General features: G+C 43.5%; 1 protein-coding gene across 1 annotated transcript in view; it reads left to right on the plus strand.

The window, feature by feature from the left end:
* The first annotated feature begins 8,134 nt into the window (after window positions 1-8,134).
* The window catches only part of GABRR1 (gamma-aminobutyric acid type A receptor subunit rho1), a 31,931-nt gene continuing 18,939 nt past the window's right edge, over window positions 8,135-21,126 (plus strand). The window contains exon 1 of the mRNA XM_004766917.3: window positions 8,135-8,596. Coding sequence (XP_004766974.1) covers window positions 8,478-8,596 — 119 coding nt within the window. The 5' untranslated portion in view covers window positions 8,135-8,477. The remainder of the gene's footprint in view (window positions 8,597-21,126) is intronic.

Here is a 21,126-nt window from a genome sequence, read left to right on the forward strand (position 1 = left end):
ATTATTCTTTCCATGGACATAGCACTTTACAGATACCTATTATTTACTGTTAATCCTAGATGGAACTGTAACTTAGAGGGATTATTCCAAATGAGAGATTACAGCACAACATGTCAAAAAATATCCAGAGTCACCCAAGATGTCCATTACTGTGTTGGGAATACTCTGTATATAGTAAGTCCTCCTCTCGTTACTTATGGAGGGAAAAATTCAAGTCATCTAAAATAACAAACCATGGTAGTTAAAGCAAACAAAAAAAAGGAATATTTACTGCTGCCTTCATTCTCTTTTTCAAGGGTGGGGGGTTACATATATGTTTTTCTTACTGTCTTTTGTTGCTAATTTATGTTTATACCCTCTAATCAATTAAAACTAAACATCACATTTAAAAAACCCACTTGTGGCTCCTTTTGGAAAGAACTTGCCAAAGCCGGGAGTAGGGGTCGCCTCACAGGAGGGAGACCAAATGTCCAACGTCCCAAGGATTTGGGTCTAGTATTTGAGGGATTGTTGTTCAGAGAATCACCAGATAATTTGTCTAAGCATTTCTGAAACATTTATTATTTTACCATAATTTTGAGAAATAAAGAATCAAAAAAGAATGTAATTTTTCAACCAACAGTGTACAAAGTCTTGTGCTGGGTGCTGGTGTGATAAAAAGATGAATAAGATACAGTTGATGACATTTTATATTGTCTTTAGAGAAAGAAGGTTAACACAGTGTATGTGAGACAAGTAGCAAACCATTTTAAGTAGCAGATAATGAAATGTTAAAGTTTGTGGTGCAGAGTTAAGTGCTATCAGTACACAGAGAAAGAGAGCTCAAGATGAGCTATTGTGGTCATGAGAGGTTATTTTATAAAAAAGATGAGCCACAGGGGCACCTGGGTGGCTCAGTGGATTAAAGCCTCTGCCTTCCGCTCAGGTCAGGATCTTGGGGTCCTAGCTCTCTGCATCAGGCTTTCTGCTCAGCGGGGAACCTGCTTCCTCCTCTCTCTCTGCCTCCCTGCCTACTTGTGATCTCTGTCTGTCAAATAAATAAATAAATAAATCTTTAAAAAAGATGAGCTACACAGGATGGTTTGGATTTGGATGAACTTCCAGGTGAGAAAATTGGGACAATTATGGTATCGTGTTTAAAAAACTAAATTTGGCTCAGTGGATTAACTTTCGGCTCAGGTGATGAAATTGGGACAGCCCCGCATCGGGCTCTTTTCAGCGGGATGCTTCTCTCTCTCTATGCCTGACTCTCCACCGACTTGTGTTGTCAAAAAATAACTAAATCTTTAAAAAAAAAAAATGCTAATAAAAAAAAAATTTTCATGCTAATCAAAAATAATTTTCATTTCAAACATTTTTGAATGTTTTCCTAAAATGTATCCCTACATGAACATCTGAAATTGTTTCTTATTTTTTGGAAGGCTTCAAAATTAAACTAGAAAATATTGTCAATATATTTATGTACTTTCTTCCTTAGGAAATAAAAGCATTGGGCATTGAATAGGTTCATTATTCATTCACTAAATATTTACGAGCACCTACTTGAGCCCGCAAAGATTCTAAGTGATGAGCAAAAGAAATCTTTTTCAGAGTAGCTAAAAAGGGAAGGACACAAAATCTAATTAGGTAGGGTGGTTGGGGGCCTTCTTGGAAAAGGCAATGTTCAGTTAAGATTCAAAGAGTGAGAAGAGCCAGCCAGCACTGCCAAGACGGCAGCAGAGCTCCAGGCAGTCCCTGAGGCTGAGTTTGAGGTGCCCAGGTGTATCAGCCAACGTTCTGGAAAAACAGAATCTATAGGATACAGATCTGTTTCTACATATCTTTATTTATCTAACAATCTATCTCCTACTTTATTTATTTCAAGGAATCAGTTTATGTGATTGTTGGAGCAGGAAGTCCAGAGTTTATAGGGCAGGCCAGTAAGCTGGAGTTCTCAGGCAGGAGATGATGCTGTAGTTACAAGGCAGAATTTCTTCTGGAAAACTCAGGTTTACTCTTAAATTCTTGAAACTGATTGGATAAGGTCCACCCACATTATCAAAGCTAACCTCCTTTACTTAAAGTCAGTCAACTGATGGTAGATGTGAACATCATCTACAGAATGCCTTCCCAGCAAGACCTAGATTAATGTGTGATTAAATAACTGAGTTGTATGGCCTTTCCAAGATGACACATAAAACATCATAGCAGGAAACTGTCACATCTAACATGATGTCTGGAGCATGGTGAGGTGAGAGAAGGTAACCCAATAAACTTGGGAATATGGGCAGAAGCCTCAAAGCCAGGATACAGAGTTTAGCTTTTATTCAAAGTGCTTCAGAAAACCATAGAAGGAACGTGATTCTAAAGTTTATATGGAAAGGCAGAAGATCCTGACTAGCCATTAAAATATTGAAGAAGAACAAAGTTAGAGGACTGATTCTACCCAACTCCAAGATCTACCTTACAGTTACAGTGATCATGACAGTACGGTATTTGTGAAAGAGTAGACCACAGATTGATGGAACAGTATAGAGAGACTAGAAATAGACCCGTACAAACATAGCTGTCTGATTTCCAACAAAGGAGCAAAAGTCATTTGATGGAGAAAGGATAGTTTTTTCAACAAATGGTGCTGGAACAACTGTGTATCCACATGCACACACAGACACACAGATGCACACACAGAGAGAGAAGAAAGAAAAGCAAAAAGTGAATCTAGAAAAGGCATCTACTTATGCAGTAAATATTTATTGATTCCTATCAAGGATCAGGCTTGTGATGATTCTTATGAGGAAAAAATATGTGTGGATAAAATTCAGACTCTGCTATCAAAGGGTTATATTCTGATGGTCTGTTGACCCTCGGCACTGTAGCTGTGGCTGGAGCCATTGGGGTTTGTTCAGACCCAAAGACTTAGATTGTGGAAAATTCAATCCAGTTAACTGAGGCTTCTTCTTTTTTTAAAAAAAAAAATTATTTATTTATTTATTTGTCAGAGAGAGAGCACAAGCAGTGGGAGGGCAGAGGCAGAGGGAGAAGCAGACTCCCCGCCAAGCAAGAAGCCAGACATGGACTTGATCCCAGGACCCTGGGATCATGACCCGAGCCGAAGGCAGATGCCCAACTGACAGGGCCACCCAAGTGTCCCTAACTGAGTCTTCTTACTAATCTAGACATCCCATCTATGACAAAAATTGTAAAATAGATGGTGGGCAATCTCCAAATAGCCTCTTGTAACCACCATATTAAATACTTAAATAATTTAGGTGGTTTCGGTGTGACATCAATACCAGCTGGTTTATGGATTAGTAATTCAACAGGAAAATGACACACTACATTACAGATGGGCTTAAAAAGATCTAGAGATCAGGGAATTGGACTAAACTAAAATTGCAGATGCAGAACAGGGGTGATGGCTTTTGGTGCCTGCTGTAAATATCACAGCCTTCTTGGTATGCCTGATATTAACAGTCTGATGGACATTTTGTTCCCTCTTTGTTTCAGTTGGCTGCTCTGACCCATCTCCAGATGTGAAGGGGCCAAGGGGAAAAAGAGCCCAACAAAGTGGGTTTATGGGAATAAAAGTTGGGATTCAAGTCACTGCTATGTGACTCCTGGGTTGGAGAGAAAAACTTGAGTTTGTCAGACTGCTGATCGTTCCCCTGAACGTATTCTCCTGTTTTTACCTAATGAAGGAGTTTTAGCTAGGCATAAGTTGACTCATCGAGAAAGTGCCCTTCTCAGACTCCTCACAGTTGGGAAATGGTCGACTTCTTGCCAGGAGAATGTGAATAGAAGTGATGAGTTCAGCTCTTGTGTCACTTTCTTAAAAGGAAATTGCTTGCCTTTCATTTCTTCTCTTTGCCTCTCCCCATGACCTGGGCAGCCCAGCTTTAACCACGCATATAAGGACCCTATGAACCATGTAGCCTAAGAAGAAGCAACAGGATGGAAAAAACATTGTGTGGATCAGACTTGCCTATCCACCTGGACTGGTTGCCTCTGAAGTGTTATGGAGAGAGAAAAAATATTCCATCTTATTGTTGGTCTTTGAATGTTTCAATTATACAACAGTTTAAATTGCAGGTTAAGCAATACAGTGAGTAAATAAGTAGCTGCATCAGGAACTGAAAAATGACTCTTCCAATCATTGTTTCATCCAGTTCATTTTCTTTGCTCTCTTCTCTCTAACTACCTACCTGGCAAGTTTCAGTCCAATGCCAGACCACCTCATTTAGGCACTGAGTTCAAAGCTAGAGCAAGACTGGGGTGCATGTAGCTAGGGATGCTCTGGAGTGAGTAACTTGAAAACAATTGATGAAGACCTAGGTCCATTGTCTTGGAACAGTCAGGAATGTGGTGTCTGAAGTTGACCTTCCTGGTCAGTGAATGTTGGGCTTGTTCTGAGGCCTGGAGGCAAGGGGACACTTGAAAAGCCTATAAATGGCAAGGAGAAAGCAACCTAGCCTCAACTACTACCTGATCCTTTCTCCACTGAAGGAATACTACCCTGGAGGTCCTGCATTGGTATAGAGAAGCCTGGGATGAGTGAGGAAAGAAGTTAGAGGGATGCCTGGGTGGCTTATTTGGTTGAGCGTCTGACTCTTGATTTCAGCTCAGGTCATGATCTCAGGGTTGTGAGATTGAGCCCCACATCAGGCTCTTTGCTCAGGAGGGAGTCTGCTTGAGTTTCTCTCTCTCCCTCTGCCCCACTCCTGCTGGCATGTGCACTCTCTTGTTCTCAAATAAATAAATAAATCTAAAAAGAGAAGGGGGGGGGGAGAAAAAGTTAGAAATAAAGGAAACTGGTATGCTGAATAAAGGAAAAGGAGAATATGGTAAAAACAACAACAACAAAACAGTGGTATTTAAAATTGGTCTGGAAATACCATACTTGAGTAAGTCAGTCTGTGTCCTCAGTAATTCTTGGATCATGATTTCCAACTCCTCTTTCTTCCTGAATCTGGATGCTAGCCCTAGCTAGTTGTCTCAGGCTCCATGTCATCTTCACAAAGTCCTCCTATATCTTTATCTTGCAAAAATGGCATGGATACTCTTTCTATAGAGTCACATGGTGTTAGTGAGGAGAAAACATTAGTAAGAGCACTTATAAGTAGGGAAGGCACAATACTTTCTGAGAATTTCTGAGCCCTCATGATTCCCCCACAAAGGGTGTTTGGGCTGAGAATGATTGGTCAGGCCCAAATGCAGAAAGGACTCCAAGACAAGACCTCACCCCATAGGGTTCTGTCTGGTGGTAGAAGTGGCCTTGTTAGGAAGGCTGGGCATCTAGCATCAGCCTGTCCTTGCGTTGAGCTAGACTCAGACCTGTTGAGCCAGCTCTCTGCTAAACTACTGAGAGAACGTGAGAAATGGGTATTTGAAGCCATCTGGATTTACCCTCTTTGGTTATGTCCAGGATCCTCCAAACTAGAAAGAACTACATTTTCCAATATTACAACATGAGCACCAAAGAGCCTTTAATGGACTTCTCAATGCCTTCTTGGCCTAGAGATTTTTGTGTACTCAGCCCCAGGATCTTTCCCTTTTGCCACTTTGATTCTTCAGGTCAGCAAGTCAGTGAGATACAATTGAGTGTCTAATCATGCTTGACTTGTGTTGACTTCTGCAGACATCACATATTCTGCCCTTATTTCTATATATTGAATTATCTTCAACATCTGTTTATTGACTGCTGTTAAAGGGTAATTTATATAAGAAGATCTAATCATAACTCTCATCTAACTATAAAAATGAACACATGTCAAAGTTTCTATTTAACTCATTAATTAGCAAAAGGACTAGTAAGATGTTACAACTAGTTCATATGAGGATTTGATTTATATTCTGTACTGAACAAAAGGAATACTTTGCAAAGCTATGGACAGAAAAGATACATTACTATCATCTCTCAACATGTTGATGTCTACTTGGACAGAGTTGTAAAATAGCCTGGTCAAAGACAATCAAAGGCTACATCCTGAGAGGTTGAGATAATCCCTGGAGGGTCCGCTGGACAAGGCTTAGCATTCTACTGCAAGGACACCCAATAATCTCTTTGGTCCCTTTCAGTATCTGACAATTTCTCCTGGCAGACTTCCTTCCCCCTGTGGTCATACATAATTTAAAGATTATTCTTGGTCATCAAAAAAAGCTGGTCTCATTAGATTTGGCTGATTAATTAGATAGGTGCATCACAATTGTTTATTGATTAGACAGGCCTCCTCTCAGCCTACTGGAGAAATCTAGAGTCATACAGTATTGAATGGTCCCAAATTAACTTCCGGCTGTAAGTGTTCATAAAGAAACTTGGAAAAACACATCTTATTTGTTGTCCCAAGATACTCCACCAGATTTCAGCTGCAGTACCTTTACATTTGGGTAAATTCCTTTCTTCTTGAGGTTTTGAAAAAATATCCCAATGGCTTGCCTTTGAAGTGAACTTCCTTACTAACTATCAGGCTGGACCCTATGAACTCATTCAGGTCAGTTTTCCTGGGAGGACTTTATAAGCTTTCACTCCATAATTACAGCCAAGCTTGGCTCTTTATTCTTTTCAAAAATGTTTAAAAAGATCTTCTTTTTAAGTAATCTCTACACTCAACGTGGGGCTCGAACTTTCAATCCCTAGATGGAGAGTTGGATGCCCTATCTACTGAGCCAGCGGGGGGCCCCACCCTTTGTTCTTTAGAATGGCTTGTCACATCTATTCAACTGAGCATCATTCTCAACTACAATATTCCAGGCAAGGCATTGCTTGCATAATGGAATCTTCCAATTATGTCTTGGCACAAAGAAGGACAGATACTTACTGAGCATATGTAAACAATTATATTGAAAGTAAAGAGATTAAGTAAGTTTCTGAATTACCTGAGGAGGGTAATTAATTGTGTCAGTTAGAACCGCATGTCATTTTTAAATGTTTTGTTTTAGTTTACAACAGTAGAATTTACAAAATTATTGTGAATTGCATACAGCATAAGAAGAAAAAAGGAAAGGTTTCCTTACACATCCAACAAATAGGACATTAAAACAAGTCAACAGTGCTCCAAATAACCTCAATAAAATTTCCTGTACCAATTTGTTTGGTCTTACATAATTAATTCTCTTTCTTATGGGTGATGGGTTAGCAGTTTCATGAAACTGTCTGCTTTTCAGCTATAAAGAGCCTTGGAAATCCTGACTAAGTTCCACCGATATACTCTGAAAGTTATCCAAGCCATGTCAGCTGAGATTTGAAGGGTCAACGGTTTAAAGGACCTTGTGCTATGGTTGTCCACAAGGTCTTGGAGTGCCCTTTTTTATTGAAGACACAAACGCTGGCCCATTGCTTACATCAGTCTTTGAATAAGCATCAAAGAAAAAGAAAAATTATATACGGTGTTTAAAAAACTCAACCGAGTACATTTTGAAGCTCTTACTGGCTTTATTCAATGATTCACCAATCAGTCAGCATCTAATCCAGCAGATAGAAAGGAGCTCTGAGGAACTATATAAAATGAAAGATTTGTATAAGCAAAAAAGGGATGGGACAAGGAAGTTACACTAGATGAAAAAGTCGATCGTCACTACAAGGTTACTTTCCTTTAGGGGATGGTAAGGGTCTATCAGGCAGTTTACTAACTAATGCTAATTAGGTAGGTGACTTCTGATCGAATCATTTAAGATGACATTTCTGTGGGGGGGCAAAACTAAGTCTTGGTTTGGTGACATGGAGCTTAGCATAAGTAACTCCATTTGGGGCCCATTCTTTTATCAATAGATATCACAGACTTAATGGCTATTTCTAATTTATTTCTGCTATTTTTTTAATGTGAAAAGTCTGATCAAGTTCATAATACAAATAATACTGCGGACAAGGAATTTTGGTTCTTTTTGTGCAAAACAAAAACAAAAAATCCTCTTCCCCACCTAGCCCTCCCAACCTCAGCCCTATAGACAACCTGCCCAGGTAGGAAGCCCCAGGCTGTTGTGGATTCAGCAGAGGCAGGAATGGGGGCAGGGAGCTGTGCAAATCCAGCCCTCAGCTAAAGCAAATAATAATGGCTGGAAGCTTAAAATAGATCCAGGGAGGAGCTCATTAACTTGGCATATGAAGCAGTCAGTACCTCTAAGCATTTCTCATTTTGGAAATTGCTTTGGTCCATTTTCCTCCTATTCATTGGACCAGAAAATATAGATCTTTACTAACATATTCGCCACATCTGATGATGAGCTAATTTAGACCAGCCGAAATAATTGTTCAACAGGAACACAGGACTTCAACCTCAGTTCAGAAAATCCCTGACATCTGACGTAGGAGGATTTATAGGTTTAGTGGAAATTGCTTTCTCCTGCTCTCCAGATTACATACTGTGGCTTGATTTTTTTTTTTTTTTTTGCATGAGTAAACATCCTTGGAATTAATGAACAGACCAATAATGTCTTAAAAGAGAAAAGAACATCATTTTCCTTTTTGCTGTTTTTTTGAGAGAACCATTTGCATTTGGAAACCCATGCTGGCTGTCCAGAATATGAAAGTTGGAGTCTTCATTTTGTGGTGGGGATGGGTTTGGGCCACTGAAAGCAAAGTGCATGGACGAAGAGAAGTACACGAGATGTCTAAGAAAGGCAGGTGAGTGGACTTCTGGGGATAGCGCTCGCGGTATTGCCCCGAGGCAATTCCAACATACGGTGTTTTATGTGGGTGCCCTTCCCCACCTTTTCCCTTTGTTCTCCTGCTCCCTCCCTTTTAGGAAGTTGGAATTATGTTGTTTTTAATGATGTTAGATTAGATAGAGTGCTGGCATTGTGAATCTCTTATGAATTGTCTTACGCAAAAGACTCCAGAAAAAAGAATATAGTCACCTCATTTTAAAAAGTTAAGGGCAATTATTTGATGTCTGCCTCCTAGGTTGGGACAAATCTGCAAATTCTCAAATAACCAATGGGGTCTTTGATTAGTGAGAATGATTTTCGTTCTAATTATTTCTGGTACATTTGTGGATCTGGATCTCTTTTGATGTCTTTTAAAAGAAAACAAGGCAGCTTTCTTCAAGCTGTATGGCTAGATGGGGTCAATTGATTGTCCCTTATTAATAAATGGGGAGGTGCAGGGATGGACCTGCCTGCAGACCAGTTGCTTGCTCGTTGTCAATGGTACGTGTAACCCCCAGCCATACCGGGGTCCGAGGAGGCAGTGGGGGCAGAGGTGGACGGCCCCTTTGGCACCTGGACTCACTCAGGTGGCTCTGATGACAGCCCCGGTCACTAACTGATGGCAGTGCACAGCCGCACGCCTGCTAGCCCCACATTCGTCAGTGAAATAGCACCGTTGGAGGAAACCTGATCCAGCTCTACCTCTTTACGGATGAAGAGAGAGAGGTAGTCCGGGCATTCTTGATTCTCAGTTCTTTATCAGCTTTAGGTCCAAATTCAGCTTCAGGTCTCGTTATCTCTGGACAGAAATATGAACAGAGGTCCGAAATATCAATTAGTGTGAATGGAAGTGTAGCTTTCTGAAGATCAGGGCTAGTGACAGGACTGGGAGTCTAACTCTTCAGTGCCCCCCTCCTGGGTTTTGAGAGCCCTTCACACATGGGCTCCCGGACAGCCAGCGATGGCGCACAGCACTCCAGGATGTTTTAACGACATCACATAACCAGGAGCTCAAATATCAGGGGACTGTGGGAAGTCCTGGACACGGAGGGGGACTGCTGAGTACAAGCCACATGCCCTGGTTCCCTCAGACTCTCAGGTTGCTTGGGCAAACGGGAATTTTTGGAGCGGTACAGCCACAGAGATTATCTGAATCAAATGTGCTCTGGAGGATTAAGAGCAACCGCAGCGACAAACCCTATTGGTTGTCACCAAGAACTTCTCAGCCTCTCTCCTAAACCGAGCTGGAGTGGCGACCTATTGGTGAACACCAATGATGAAGAGAAGTCCCAGAGAGTGAAATAGATTTTCTTAAAAAAAAAATTATTTGCACCTGGGTAGCATGGTCAGTTAAGCATCTGACTCTTGGCTTTGGCCCAGGTCATGATCTCAAGGTCCCAGGATCAGGTAGGGGGCATCTAGCCCCAGGTTGGGTTCCACACTTAGAGGAGTCTTAGAGAATCTCCCTCTCCTCTGTCACCCCCTCAAATAAATAAATCTTTAAAAAATTAAATTAAAAAAATTACTTATAAAACTTTCATTTTTTATGATGAAATTCATATATGACTATTATAATTTTAAATTTTTAAAAAATGGGATCAGTGTATTAAAAACACAAAATTCACCCATAATCCCCCAACCCAAAAATTTATGGGTGTTAACATTGTTAACATGGTTGTGTATTTTCTTTTACTCTTTTTGTCTAAGCACATATTGAGTATTAACTAGTTTGGGACTATTCTATACATATAGTTACATTTATAACCTCAAGTTACTTAATATGACTTTGCATGTTTACTTATTTACAGTAGCATAGAAGGATGGGAAGGGTGCTAGAAGGGACGCAGAGAAAGTTGCCCACAGCCTATGCCATAACCCAGGTGAGAGAGGGTGAAAGCCTCAAGTAGGGTATGGGTGGAAAGAACAGGACTAGGGGAGATGGATGTAAGAGCTTTAAGGAGCTAGATTGTCAGAATTCGATCAGGTGGAAGACTAGCAGGTATCCGGATTGTGTGACCTCATAGAAGGCAGTGTCAGGGAAAGCAAGGCAGGATGGGGAGCAGATGTAGGGGGAAAGAGGCGTTCGTTATGAACACGTGGACCTGAGGGTGTTTGCCCAAGATGTGAAGAGAGAGCTGTCCAGTTGGAGGCCTACAGGTCTGCAGCTCAGGAGGGAAATGGGCTTAGAGACGTAGATCTAACAGAAGTCATCGTAGATGGGGGTGGAAGAAGCGACCCAAAGAGAGCAAGTCGCATGAAAGAAGAACAGGACCAAGGACAGAACCTTCGGGAACAGCAACACTTAAGGAGAGGATGGCGGAAGAAGCCTTCCTCGGTGAGGGACGCTGGAAAAGAAGGACCAGAGAAATAGGTGTATGACTGGAATGGAGAGGTGTCAAAGATGTCAAGAGAGTTATTTATTCGACAGTTGCCAAATGCTTGTCTGAAGGCCGGCACCACACCGGCAATGGGCGCTTCCCCAATGCCTAAAGCAAATACAGATTTTGCCCTCAAGAGACTCACAGACTAGAGAGGCATTCCCTCGAAGCATCAAGGGTTTCCAGAGGGAGGGAGTGACACTAGGGTCAGATCACACAAAGACATAGCAGCTAAGAGCCCCTGAGGACCTCAGAGAAGAGTGACAGTGGGTTGAAGAGCCAGGAGAAGATGGGGTGGGTATAGGTAACTCGTACAAGAAACTCAGCAGTGAATGGAAAGGCTGTGACTGATGAGGGTGAGAGAGAAAGCCGGGCAGGAGTTCTCAGGCCAACAGAGACCTAGCGGGTGCACGTGCTGAAGGGGGAAGGTGGTAGAAAGGCAATGATGATGATGATACAGGAGATACTTGCTGTCAAATCCCTATCCTGACAAACACAAGCCACTGAATTGTGAACTGGGTCTCTGACTGCCCGAAGTATCTAGGAATTTGATTTTCTCCTAAGTTGTGTTTTCTCTTCATCTTGTCCCTCCCTTCTCCAGATGGTTTGCTTGAACTTTTGATTCTCTTCTTTGGGCTGCTGGGTCTTGCCCAGGTATGACCTGCCATTCAGCCTGAAGGTTTCCTGAGGTCTGTGGCGGCTCCCCGTGCTCATGACAGCCTTCCCTCTCATCTTTCTCCTTCTCATTTCTTTGGGTGCCTCAGTGCTTCCCAGACACATTACATTCTCTGAGGAGACTTTGTTGCCCCCACCTCCCACCTCTCAGTCTCAACTGGGCAACTTACTTCTGAGCTTCCATAGCAAAACCCCCCCCCCCAATCCATTCCATCTCAGAGGACTAATCTCTCCGCATTAGTGCTCACTCCTCATCTGCTGCAGCTTCTAGACTATGAGCTCCTTGAGGGCTGTACTAGTCTGCTCGAGCTGCCATGACAAATTACCACCACTTTATGGCTTAAGCAATAAACAGTGATTCTATCACAGGTCTGGAGGCTAGTCCATGGTCAACGTGCCAGCAAATTGTTTCTTTATTTTTTTTTTAAGATTTTTATTTATTTGGGGCGCCTGGGTGGCTCAGTGGTTTAAGCTGCTGCCTTCAGCTCAGGTCATGATCTCAGGGTGCTGGGATCGAGTCCCGCATCGGGCTCTCTGCTCAGCGGGGAGCCTGCTTCCCTCTATCGCTCTCTGTCTGCCTCTCCAACTACTTGTGATTTCTCTCTGTCAAATAAATAAATAAATAAAATCTAAAAAAAAAAAGATTTTTATTTATTTGACAGACAGATCACAAGTAGGCAGAGAGGCAGGCAGAGAGAAAGAGAAGGAGGAGGCAGGCTCCCTGCTGAGCAGAGAGCCCGAAGTGAGGCTCGATCCTGGGACCCTGGGATCATGACCTGAGCCAAAGGCAGAGGCTTTAACCACTGAGCCACCCAGGCGCCCCGCAAATTCTGTTTCTGATGAAGGCTTTCTTCCTGGCTTATAGACAGCCCCCTTCTTACTGGGTCCTCAAATGACCCTTCCTAGGTGCTTGCCAAGAGGGGTGGAGAGGGTATCTCTAGTGTCTCTTCCTCTTCTTGTAAGGACACCAGCCCTATTGGATCAGAGCCCAATTCTTATGATCTTATTTATTTATTTATTTATTTATTTTAAAGATTCTATTTATTTATTTGTCAGAGAGAGAGCGAGAGTGAGAGAGTGAGTGAGCTACAAGCAGGGTGGAGGGCAGAGGGAGAAGCAGGCTCCCCACTGAGCAGGGAGTCTGATGCGGGGCTCAATCTCAGGACGCTGGGATCGTGACCCAAGCCCAAGGCAGACGCTCAACTAACTGAGCCACCCAGGTGTCCCCTTATGATCTCATTTAAACTTAATTAGCTCCTTACCAACCAATCACTCAAAACAGTCACACTGGGATTTAGGGCTTTAACATATGAACTGGGGGGTGGGTGGCACAGTCCAGTCCATAACAAGGGCTCAACCTGTACCTTTATCCTTGTCACCCCAAGTTCAAGGACCATATCTGTTACATGGTTGATACTCGAGAAATGTTAAGCATAAATAAATGAGTGAGTCCCAACTCATGCTATTCCTATACTTCATTCATCCAACAAATATGTACTCACTACATTTCCGGCACTGTGCCCAGGGCTTGGGAGGCAATGGCGATCACTTGAGATGTTGACAGTTTATGGGGGTGACACACATTAATGAAATAATTTTTACAGAATGTCAGAATTTCAAGGACCTTAGAAATCCCATCACTTAAGGATAAGAAGAGAAGGGCCCCAAAACATGTAACGCTTATTACAAGATTATGCAGCATCCCCTCAGAATTCCACACCTCTCATTTCTCCGCGTCCAGGGCCCTCCCCTCACCATCACAAAGGAGGGTAGGAGGTGAGGAAGATAAAGAAGTTCATTCAGTAACTTCATTTACCAAAATACGTTGTGGGCTCTCTCCTTGACAAACAAACTCTTTGTTTGCTTGCTTTTTTGGTTTTGGTTTTTAAAAAGCTGGTATATTTAATTAGTTGTGGGAACTCAAAAGACATTTACTGAGAGTCTAACATGTCCAAAGGCACATAGGTATATAGTGAATAGAATATGATCACTAAACACAGGTTGCTCATAAAGAAGGCAGCATTGGAATTAGGGACAGATTTTTATGAGTCAAAAAATAGTTAAAGAACTATAATAAATGGGAAAAATACAATCTGAGATTTCTGATAAAGAGAATAGGTGGGGAAAAAATTAGAGCTTTAAATTAAAAGAAAGTAATCCAGTGTCTTCTTCAAATGGGAACACATGTGGAATTTATGTTGGGACATATGTAGAAGATAAAAGAGATGATCTAGGTCAAGATTTTACCTGAGAAGTAAGGAAACAAACATGGTCTTCCTGTGCCCTTTTGACCCCATGGAGGGCGATAGCATCTTGGGTGTTTGTACTAAGGACCCACCAGGTTGGTGGGATCAGTCATGGTGGCAAGAAGAAAGCTTGATCAAATGAGCCCGAGATAGGACTTGGCGATAGCATCAGAAGCCACACTGAAGTTGGGCTGGTCCCACCCGCACCAGCCTGATATCCTTTGGTTCCAGGCAGCTCAGGTCTCCCATAGGTGTGCTGACCTCCAGCGTCAAGGAGTGCTCACACCCTGTGTTAGGGTTCTCCAGAGAAACAGAACCACCAGGCTGCTTGTAATATGTATCTATCTGTATATACAGTGTTGCATAGATACATTGCGTGACACAGATGTGGTGTAATATACATGTATGGAGAGAGAGGAGGGAGTAAGATTAACTGTACAGCAACAGGAGTTGAGGCTGCAGCTCAAGTCTGAAGGCGATCTGGTGGCAGAATTCCCTCTTCCTCAGAGGATCTCAGCCTTTTCTCTTATGATTGGATTGATTGATCAATCAATTGATCTCTTTTCTCTCTGATTGGATGAGACCCACCCAATGAAAATCAATCTGCTTTGCTTAAAATCCACTGATGTAAATGTTAATCACATCTTTTAAAATACCTCACTTCAGGGCACATGGGTGACTCAGTCTGTTAAGCATCTGACTCTTGATTTTGTCTGAGGTCATGATCTCAGGGTCATGGGATCCAGCTCACATCAGGTTCCACACTGGACAGGGATCCTGCTTAAGCTTCTCTCTCCCTCTCCTGCTGTCCCTCCCCCACTGCATGCATGCGCGCGCTCTCTCTCTCTCTGTCTCTCAATAAAAACTAAAGCAAATAAACAAAACATAACAAAAACCCTCAGTGCAACATCTTGTTTAAACAGACTGGTGTTTAACCAGAAACTACGTACCATGGCCAAGCAAAGGTGACACATAAAATTACCCATTATATACCCATTACATACAAACCAAACCCAGCATTCTGGTTTGAAAAGCAGATTATTGGTTACTTCTTCAAAAATCCAGCTTAGTAAGAAATCAAAAGAAATGAAGTATTTACACCCAAAAGAAAATATAAAATACTTATTCGCTATGTGGAAAAATGCACAACCTCTGTAGCAATTCAAGAAATATAAATATAATATAAATAACATTAGGGTAACATCCTTATTGGGTAAATAAAGATTAAATGCACACATGCACACACACTCACTCACACACAGCCTGTGCTGGTGGGTCTGGAAGAAACCAAAACCATATCTGTGGGGCTCTGCCAATGGACAGACCCTTCCCACACTGCCATCCACCCACGAGGCTAGAGCTGTAGGTTACCTCTAGTACCATAGAGGGGATGCCTTCTGGAAAAGGCTTAAAAGGTCTCCAAGCTCCCCCACGGCCCAACCCCTATTTCACAGCAGAGTTATCAGAAACAGACAGAAAGCAGGAACGTGTTGGGATGCCAGTGGCTCAGATGGTTAAGCCTCTGCCTTCAGCTCAGGTCGTGATCCCAGGGTCCTGGGATTGAGCCCACATCAGGCTCATCGGGAAGCCTGTTTTGCCCTCTCCCTCTGCCTGCCACTCCTCTTGTTTATGCGCGCGCGCTCTCTCTGTCAAATAAATATACAAAATTAAAAAAAAAAACGTTTAGAAAAAATAAAAGAAATGTATTGTATTCTCTCATCAGCTAGGAAACTTGGGGCCTGAGGCAGAGCGCCTTCCTCTTCACTGACGGGTGTCCTTCCTGCTGTATCAGGTCATTGTCTCAAATATACAAAATGTCCTCAGTATACAAAATATACGAAATAAAAAATATAAACATATTTTTAAAATATTAAAAAGTATACAAAATATCATAGTGGCCTGACTCAGGATGACACTGGAGAGTAGCCCCGTGTTCAGTCTTACGTGGGCCGCAGAGCAAACTCAGCTGGTCTGGCCCCCGCCTTCCTCTCCGACCTCCCTTCCATCGCCACACTGGCCGGCTTGCTGCTCCTGCCACAACTGAGCAGCACCCCGCCCCCTGCCCCCAGCCTCTGTCCCTGCCCGGCCTCTGCCAGGAGCACTCTTAGGTAACCTCAGCATGTGGTTCCCTCACGTTCTTCAGGCCTCTGTCTGATTGCCACTTTCAGGGATGTGTTCCCTGGCCACCCATATAAAACAGCCAGATAACACCCCACCACCAAGCCCTTACTCGGCTTGCCATCCTAGCCCTCAATGTATGTTCCCATAAGGCAATAAGGGGCCCAGGATGTGTGTCTTTGAGGATTTCCGTGGATGTTCTGGCTTGGGCAGGAACAGTGATAGGCAACCCCAAGAATGTATCACCAAAGCTCCTAAGCTCAATGGGGTGATGGTGGATCCAAACGGCATGGGGCCCTGGCTTTTGGACCTAGAGCTACCACATACCCCATGACTGGGGATAAGTCACTGCACATTCTCAAGTCTGTTTCATCTGTAAAGGGGAGTCAGTTAGGTCTGTCACCTTAGGGTTATTATAAGGACTGTGTGAGCCAAAGTATGGGAAAGGGCTTGACTGCCATAAAGCTCAGTGAACCTCTAAGGGCCCGGGGCCTCACCTCTGCCATCTTGTGATGGGCGCAGATAGGAAGCTCCCGCACAGACCCTCATCCCACTAGACAGTCCTTAAGGCTCGTCTCTGCCTGGAGGACAGTTACACCATGCACAGCATCTGGGGACACTCTGCGGATCTGCCAATTAGAGAGTAAACAGCACCACCACCACCACCATCCCTGCCCAAGGAAAGGAGATAGTGTAGGATGTCTCACTCTGTCTGAGCCCTAACTGGTTTCATGCCATCGACAGGATGGGACACAAGTTGTCTTTGTAATCAAAGTTCTAGGATGTGGCCAGGAATCATCTTGGAGCTTAATTCAGCAGCTTTCATGATACTTTTTTTTCTTCTTTGTCAATCTCTTGTCCCCAGTTCTCTGAACTCTCTCTTATTTTCCAGATTTTTCTCTACTGCAGAATCCTTAAATTTCCTGAGCTGTGATTCATCTGGATCTGTAGGCTTGAGTTCCACTTAAACAAAAATTAGAACAGTGGTTCTTAACATTGACCGAGGAGGTTTGACAGCTCTTGATAGCTGGGTCTCCCACTCCCGGTATGGGGTGTGGCCTGGGAGGTTTTAAGTTTCTTGGGTGACCCCAAAGTGTAGTCGGGCTGAGAAACCCTGAGTTAGGTGATCTCATGCCAGCATTTTCACTATTCTGGGCAGTAACTCGTTCTTTTCACTGCTCCCTTCCCAATGCAGAGGCCAGTCTCTTTGATGGAGACTTAATTCTGTTAGCAGAGGCTCAGCCTTACCTTAATCATTGGCTAACATTGCCCGCTCTCTTCCAAACAGAGTATTTCCCTCTGCACACTCCCCTGACTCAGGATACACTTTTAAGGAAAGCTGCTTGTCTTGAGCACCTTTCTTGTGCCCCTCATTTAAACCTTGACCTCCTTCGCACATTTCTCACAGAACCATTTGATTCTTCAGAATGTCCCCTTGGGTTTATGCTTCTCCCTCCGTATTTTCTATGTATTTTTGTGAAATCTGAGTTCTGCACACAGCGAGGAGCTGGGGCCATAGAGGTACACGAGGTAGAGTCCCTCCCTGGTAGAGTTCATGGTGAAGTGCAAGAAGTGGTCAAAAGCTTCCTCCCCTCACACACACACACACACACACACACACACACACAGAGGAGCTGGTGCATATTCTAATAAAGGCAGAGGGGAAGTATTGACTTTGGTGGGAAGGGGGGGAAACCTGGGAATTCTTCCAGGAGGAGGAGGCATTTGATCTGGGCATGCAAGGCATTGTCTGGGTAAGAAGACGTATGAAGAATGGTGGCAAAGACTTTCCAGACAGATGGGACGGCAGGAACAAAAAGCATAGAGGGGTAATGGGCAACTGCACGACGTGGGGGACAGAGTGGGAGCTGAGGCTGGAAAGAAGTTTTTATGTAGATGTGATGATTACCAATGCCATGAAAAAAAGGTTGTTTTCATTAGCTGGTTGAAAAAATCCCTTCCTCATCCAAATTAAGTTCTCTGTCTTCTCAGAGATGACATAATCAGCAGAGTGAAGTGTAACTTATCAGGCGTTCTGCTATCAGCGAAGTGAGGGAGACTGCCGCAGACCCCTTGGCTCACCTCAGGTTCCCATCCCTGTTCTATCCAACCTCTGAGAGAGTTCTGAGAGGGGTCTTGCGAAAACATTATCCACATACAAGTTGACCAGGAACTATAACAAGGAAACATCAAGATGTATTGTAGGTCAGAACTTTTCATTCTGTCCAAGAGGATAAGATGGACATGGGTGGTTCAAAAAATGTACACCCTCTGTTCAGCCCAAAAAACTGTCTCAAATGTCAACCTATATCATCATAACTTGGGCATGTCTATATTTTCTTCATAACTTCCCAGAGACTCATTCAATAAATAAGTGAGCATCAGTTTTGTGTAAGGTCCATGTTAACTCCTATGAGAGGGGGAAAGATAAGCTTGGACCTTCTATATCTAACCCAAATTCTGGGCAATGGAAACCAAATCTTTCAATGAGGCACCGTGGCCAACCTTGCTTCCAACACTTGGAGCCGGACCCTCTGGATTTGACTCCCGAATCCATCATGTTTACAAGTTATTCGGATCCCCTTTGTCTTAGTTTCCTCATGTATAAAATGGGGATAATAATATTTTCTTTATTTTTAAGATTTTATTTATTTATTTGACAGACAGAGATCACAAGTAGGCAGAGAGGCAGGCAGGCTGAGCAGAGAGCCTGATGCAGGGCTCAATCCGAGGACCCCGGGATCATGACCTGAGCTGAAGGCAGAGGCTTTAACCCACTGAGCCAGCCAGGCACCCCTGAAATGGGGATAATAATAAAGCCTACTGTGTAATCTAAGTTAGCACAATACCTGTGCTATTCAAGCAGTGTCCTATTCAAGCAGTGTTTCTTATTCCTATTACCAGCTGTGTGCCATACTTCATTTCAAGACTAACAATCAGGGGCCCCTGGCTGGCTCAGTCAGTAGAGCATGTAACCCTTTATCTGGGGGTTGTGAGTTCGAGCCCCACACTGAGTGCAGAGCCTACTTAAAAAAAATTAATTATCATACGCCTGGTTGGTAAAAAGATGCCAATGCCATGTAAAATATTTCATGATATATCATAACTTGAGTTTAAAAGCAGGTTACAGTGTCTTCTCTTTCTCTTGTTCTCTCTCTTTCAGAGGACAAGGGTATATGCAGGTGGCAAAGATGGTTTCTGAGTCGTTTTTATTTTCTCCTTTATATTTAAATCTACTTTATAAATTTAACATGGGTGTATAAGTTTTATAAAAAAGGTTATTTAAAAATATTAAACAACATCAGTGAGAAAGACTTTAAGGATCTTATGAGTCTTTTCTAGGCTACAGTCTAAGCGTCACGATGGGAGAGGCAGTGGCGTCTCAGAGCCCGTGTCTGTTGCAGGCTGGCCGGAAGCCAAAGAAAGAACTGGGTCAAGATCAATTTCTATCCCAAGCCCTTCTTTCGACTTCCCCTGCTTCCCTTTTCAGATGCCCATCAAGGGGGCTAATTCTTTCCTTCATTCCACCAACATGTGTTGCGAGCCCACAGGGGCCCAGCAGTGTATGAGGTGCTAAAGATAAACAAGACTCTGCCCTTGGTGGCCTGTGATCTCATCCTGCCCCTGCTGACCATCAGCTGTGATGGCCTGTAGCCCAGACAGCGCTCCCTGCACTCTTAGCCCTTCCCCACTCTTGGACCCATTCCTGGGACCTGCTCCTGCCCAGCTCCTGCCTCTGCGACTCTTTGCTACAGATGACGTCATCCTTATGCATCAGTCCTGATGTGAGTGCCTCAGTCGAGTCCTGGCAGAAAACAGCATTGTACTCAAAAGGGCTTAATGGATAGTTGAATAAAGGGACTACTCGTTGAGCTGTGGGCAAGGTTCAGGGAATGCCTGATGCCAATGTCCTTAAGGACAAGGACCAGTGGGAAGCCATGACTACCCTCGGTCCCAGAGGGGAAACAGTGTTATTGGAGCCTATTGAAGATACTGTGATTATCTGTAATCACAGAGCGACACGTTGCTATTCCCAGAGATTGAAGCAGGAAGAGAATGAGGAATAAATGTCCTGCTCTGTCATCTCCTGCCAGTGCCCATTTGGCTGAATTCACAAGCCAGAGAGCAAGGATGCCCAAGCAGTGCACTTCGCCTGGCAATGTGTTACTCTCTGTAGTAACAGGTTTGTGGCAGACCCAAGTTAAGAATGGCATCAGTTTCAAGTCAGGGTGAACTAATAGGGCAGATATTTTAAGGCAGACCTCCTCAGACCAGTGGTTCTAAGTAATTAATTCTCCAAATCCCTGCTCCTGTGGGTACTGGGGAAATGCTCATCAAAAGGCTAAATTAATGCACTGAAGCTTCATAGTTTTGTTATGTTCTTTCACATTTTATTCTGACTATATTGGAAGGAGATCTGAAGAGTGAGGGGTGCTTTGTTGATCTGAGTATCTAGACTGCCTCCAGCACATCTCTGTGTTAATTTTCATCGTAGACAGAAACAACGACCAGAAGTACACAAAGATGTCAACAAGTAAGACAGGCATGACGGTAAATGCATGCACACAATTCTAAAGATGTCTCTTCCCCACACCTGAGCTGTGGTGACTTTCAGCAGCGACCCCCACCCCTGGCCAAGGAGCAGGAGGCAGAAGGTGGGGGACCAGAGGAGGGGAAACTGGAAAGGAAAAGATGGCGGGGCTCCCAGTCCCGCTGGGGGAAAGAGGTTGTGAGAGGTGACAGGAACAGTTTTCCTCCTCTTCAAGTCCCCCGCGTCTTCCTCTCCTACATCCACAAGCAGCATAGCTTGGCCCTGGCTCACTAGTTCAGATTCTTTCCCTGGACTGCTTCCTTTGCAGTAATTTCCTTACCTCAAAAGGAAACTTCCTTGTCGGTTCAGTAATGACAGTGGCTCCGTCCATTGGGGTATCCTTTAGAGTCTGAAGAGTACTTCTGTGCACATGATCTCATTTACTCCTCACACTCCTTGTCAGGTCACAGGACTTTACCTTCTATTGGTTGAGGAAACCGAGTCTCAGGGAACAAGCTGCCTAAAGGCACAGAGTAGGCAGTGTCAGGGTTTCTCTGTC

The sequence above is a fragment of the Mustela putorius genome, unplaced genomic scaffold, assembly GCF_011764305.1.
Source record: "Mustela putorius furo isolate JIRA1106 unplaced genomic scaffold, ASM1176430v1.1 tig00000166_pilon_pilon_pilon, whole genome shotgun sequence".
Classification (NCBI taxonomy): Eukaryota; Metazoa; Chordata; class Mammalia; order Carnivora; family Mustelidae; genus Mustela; species Mustela putorius.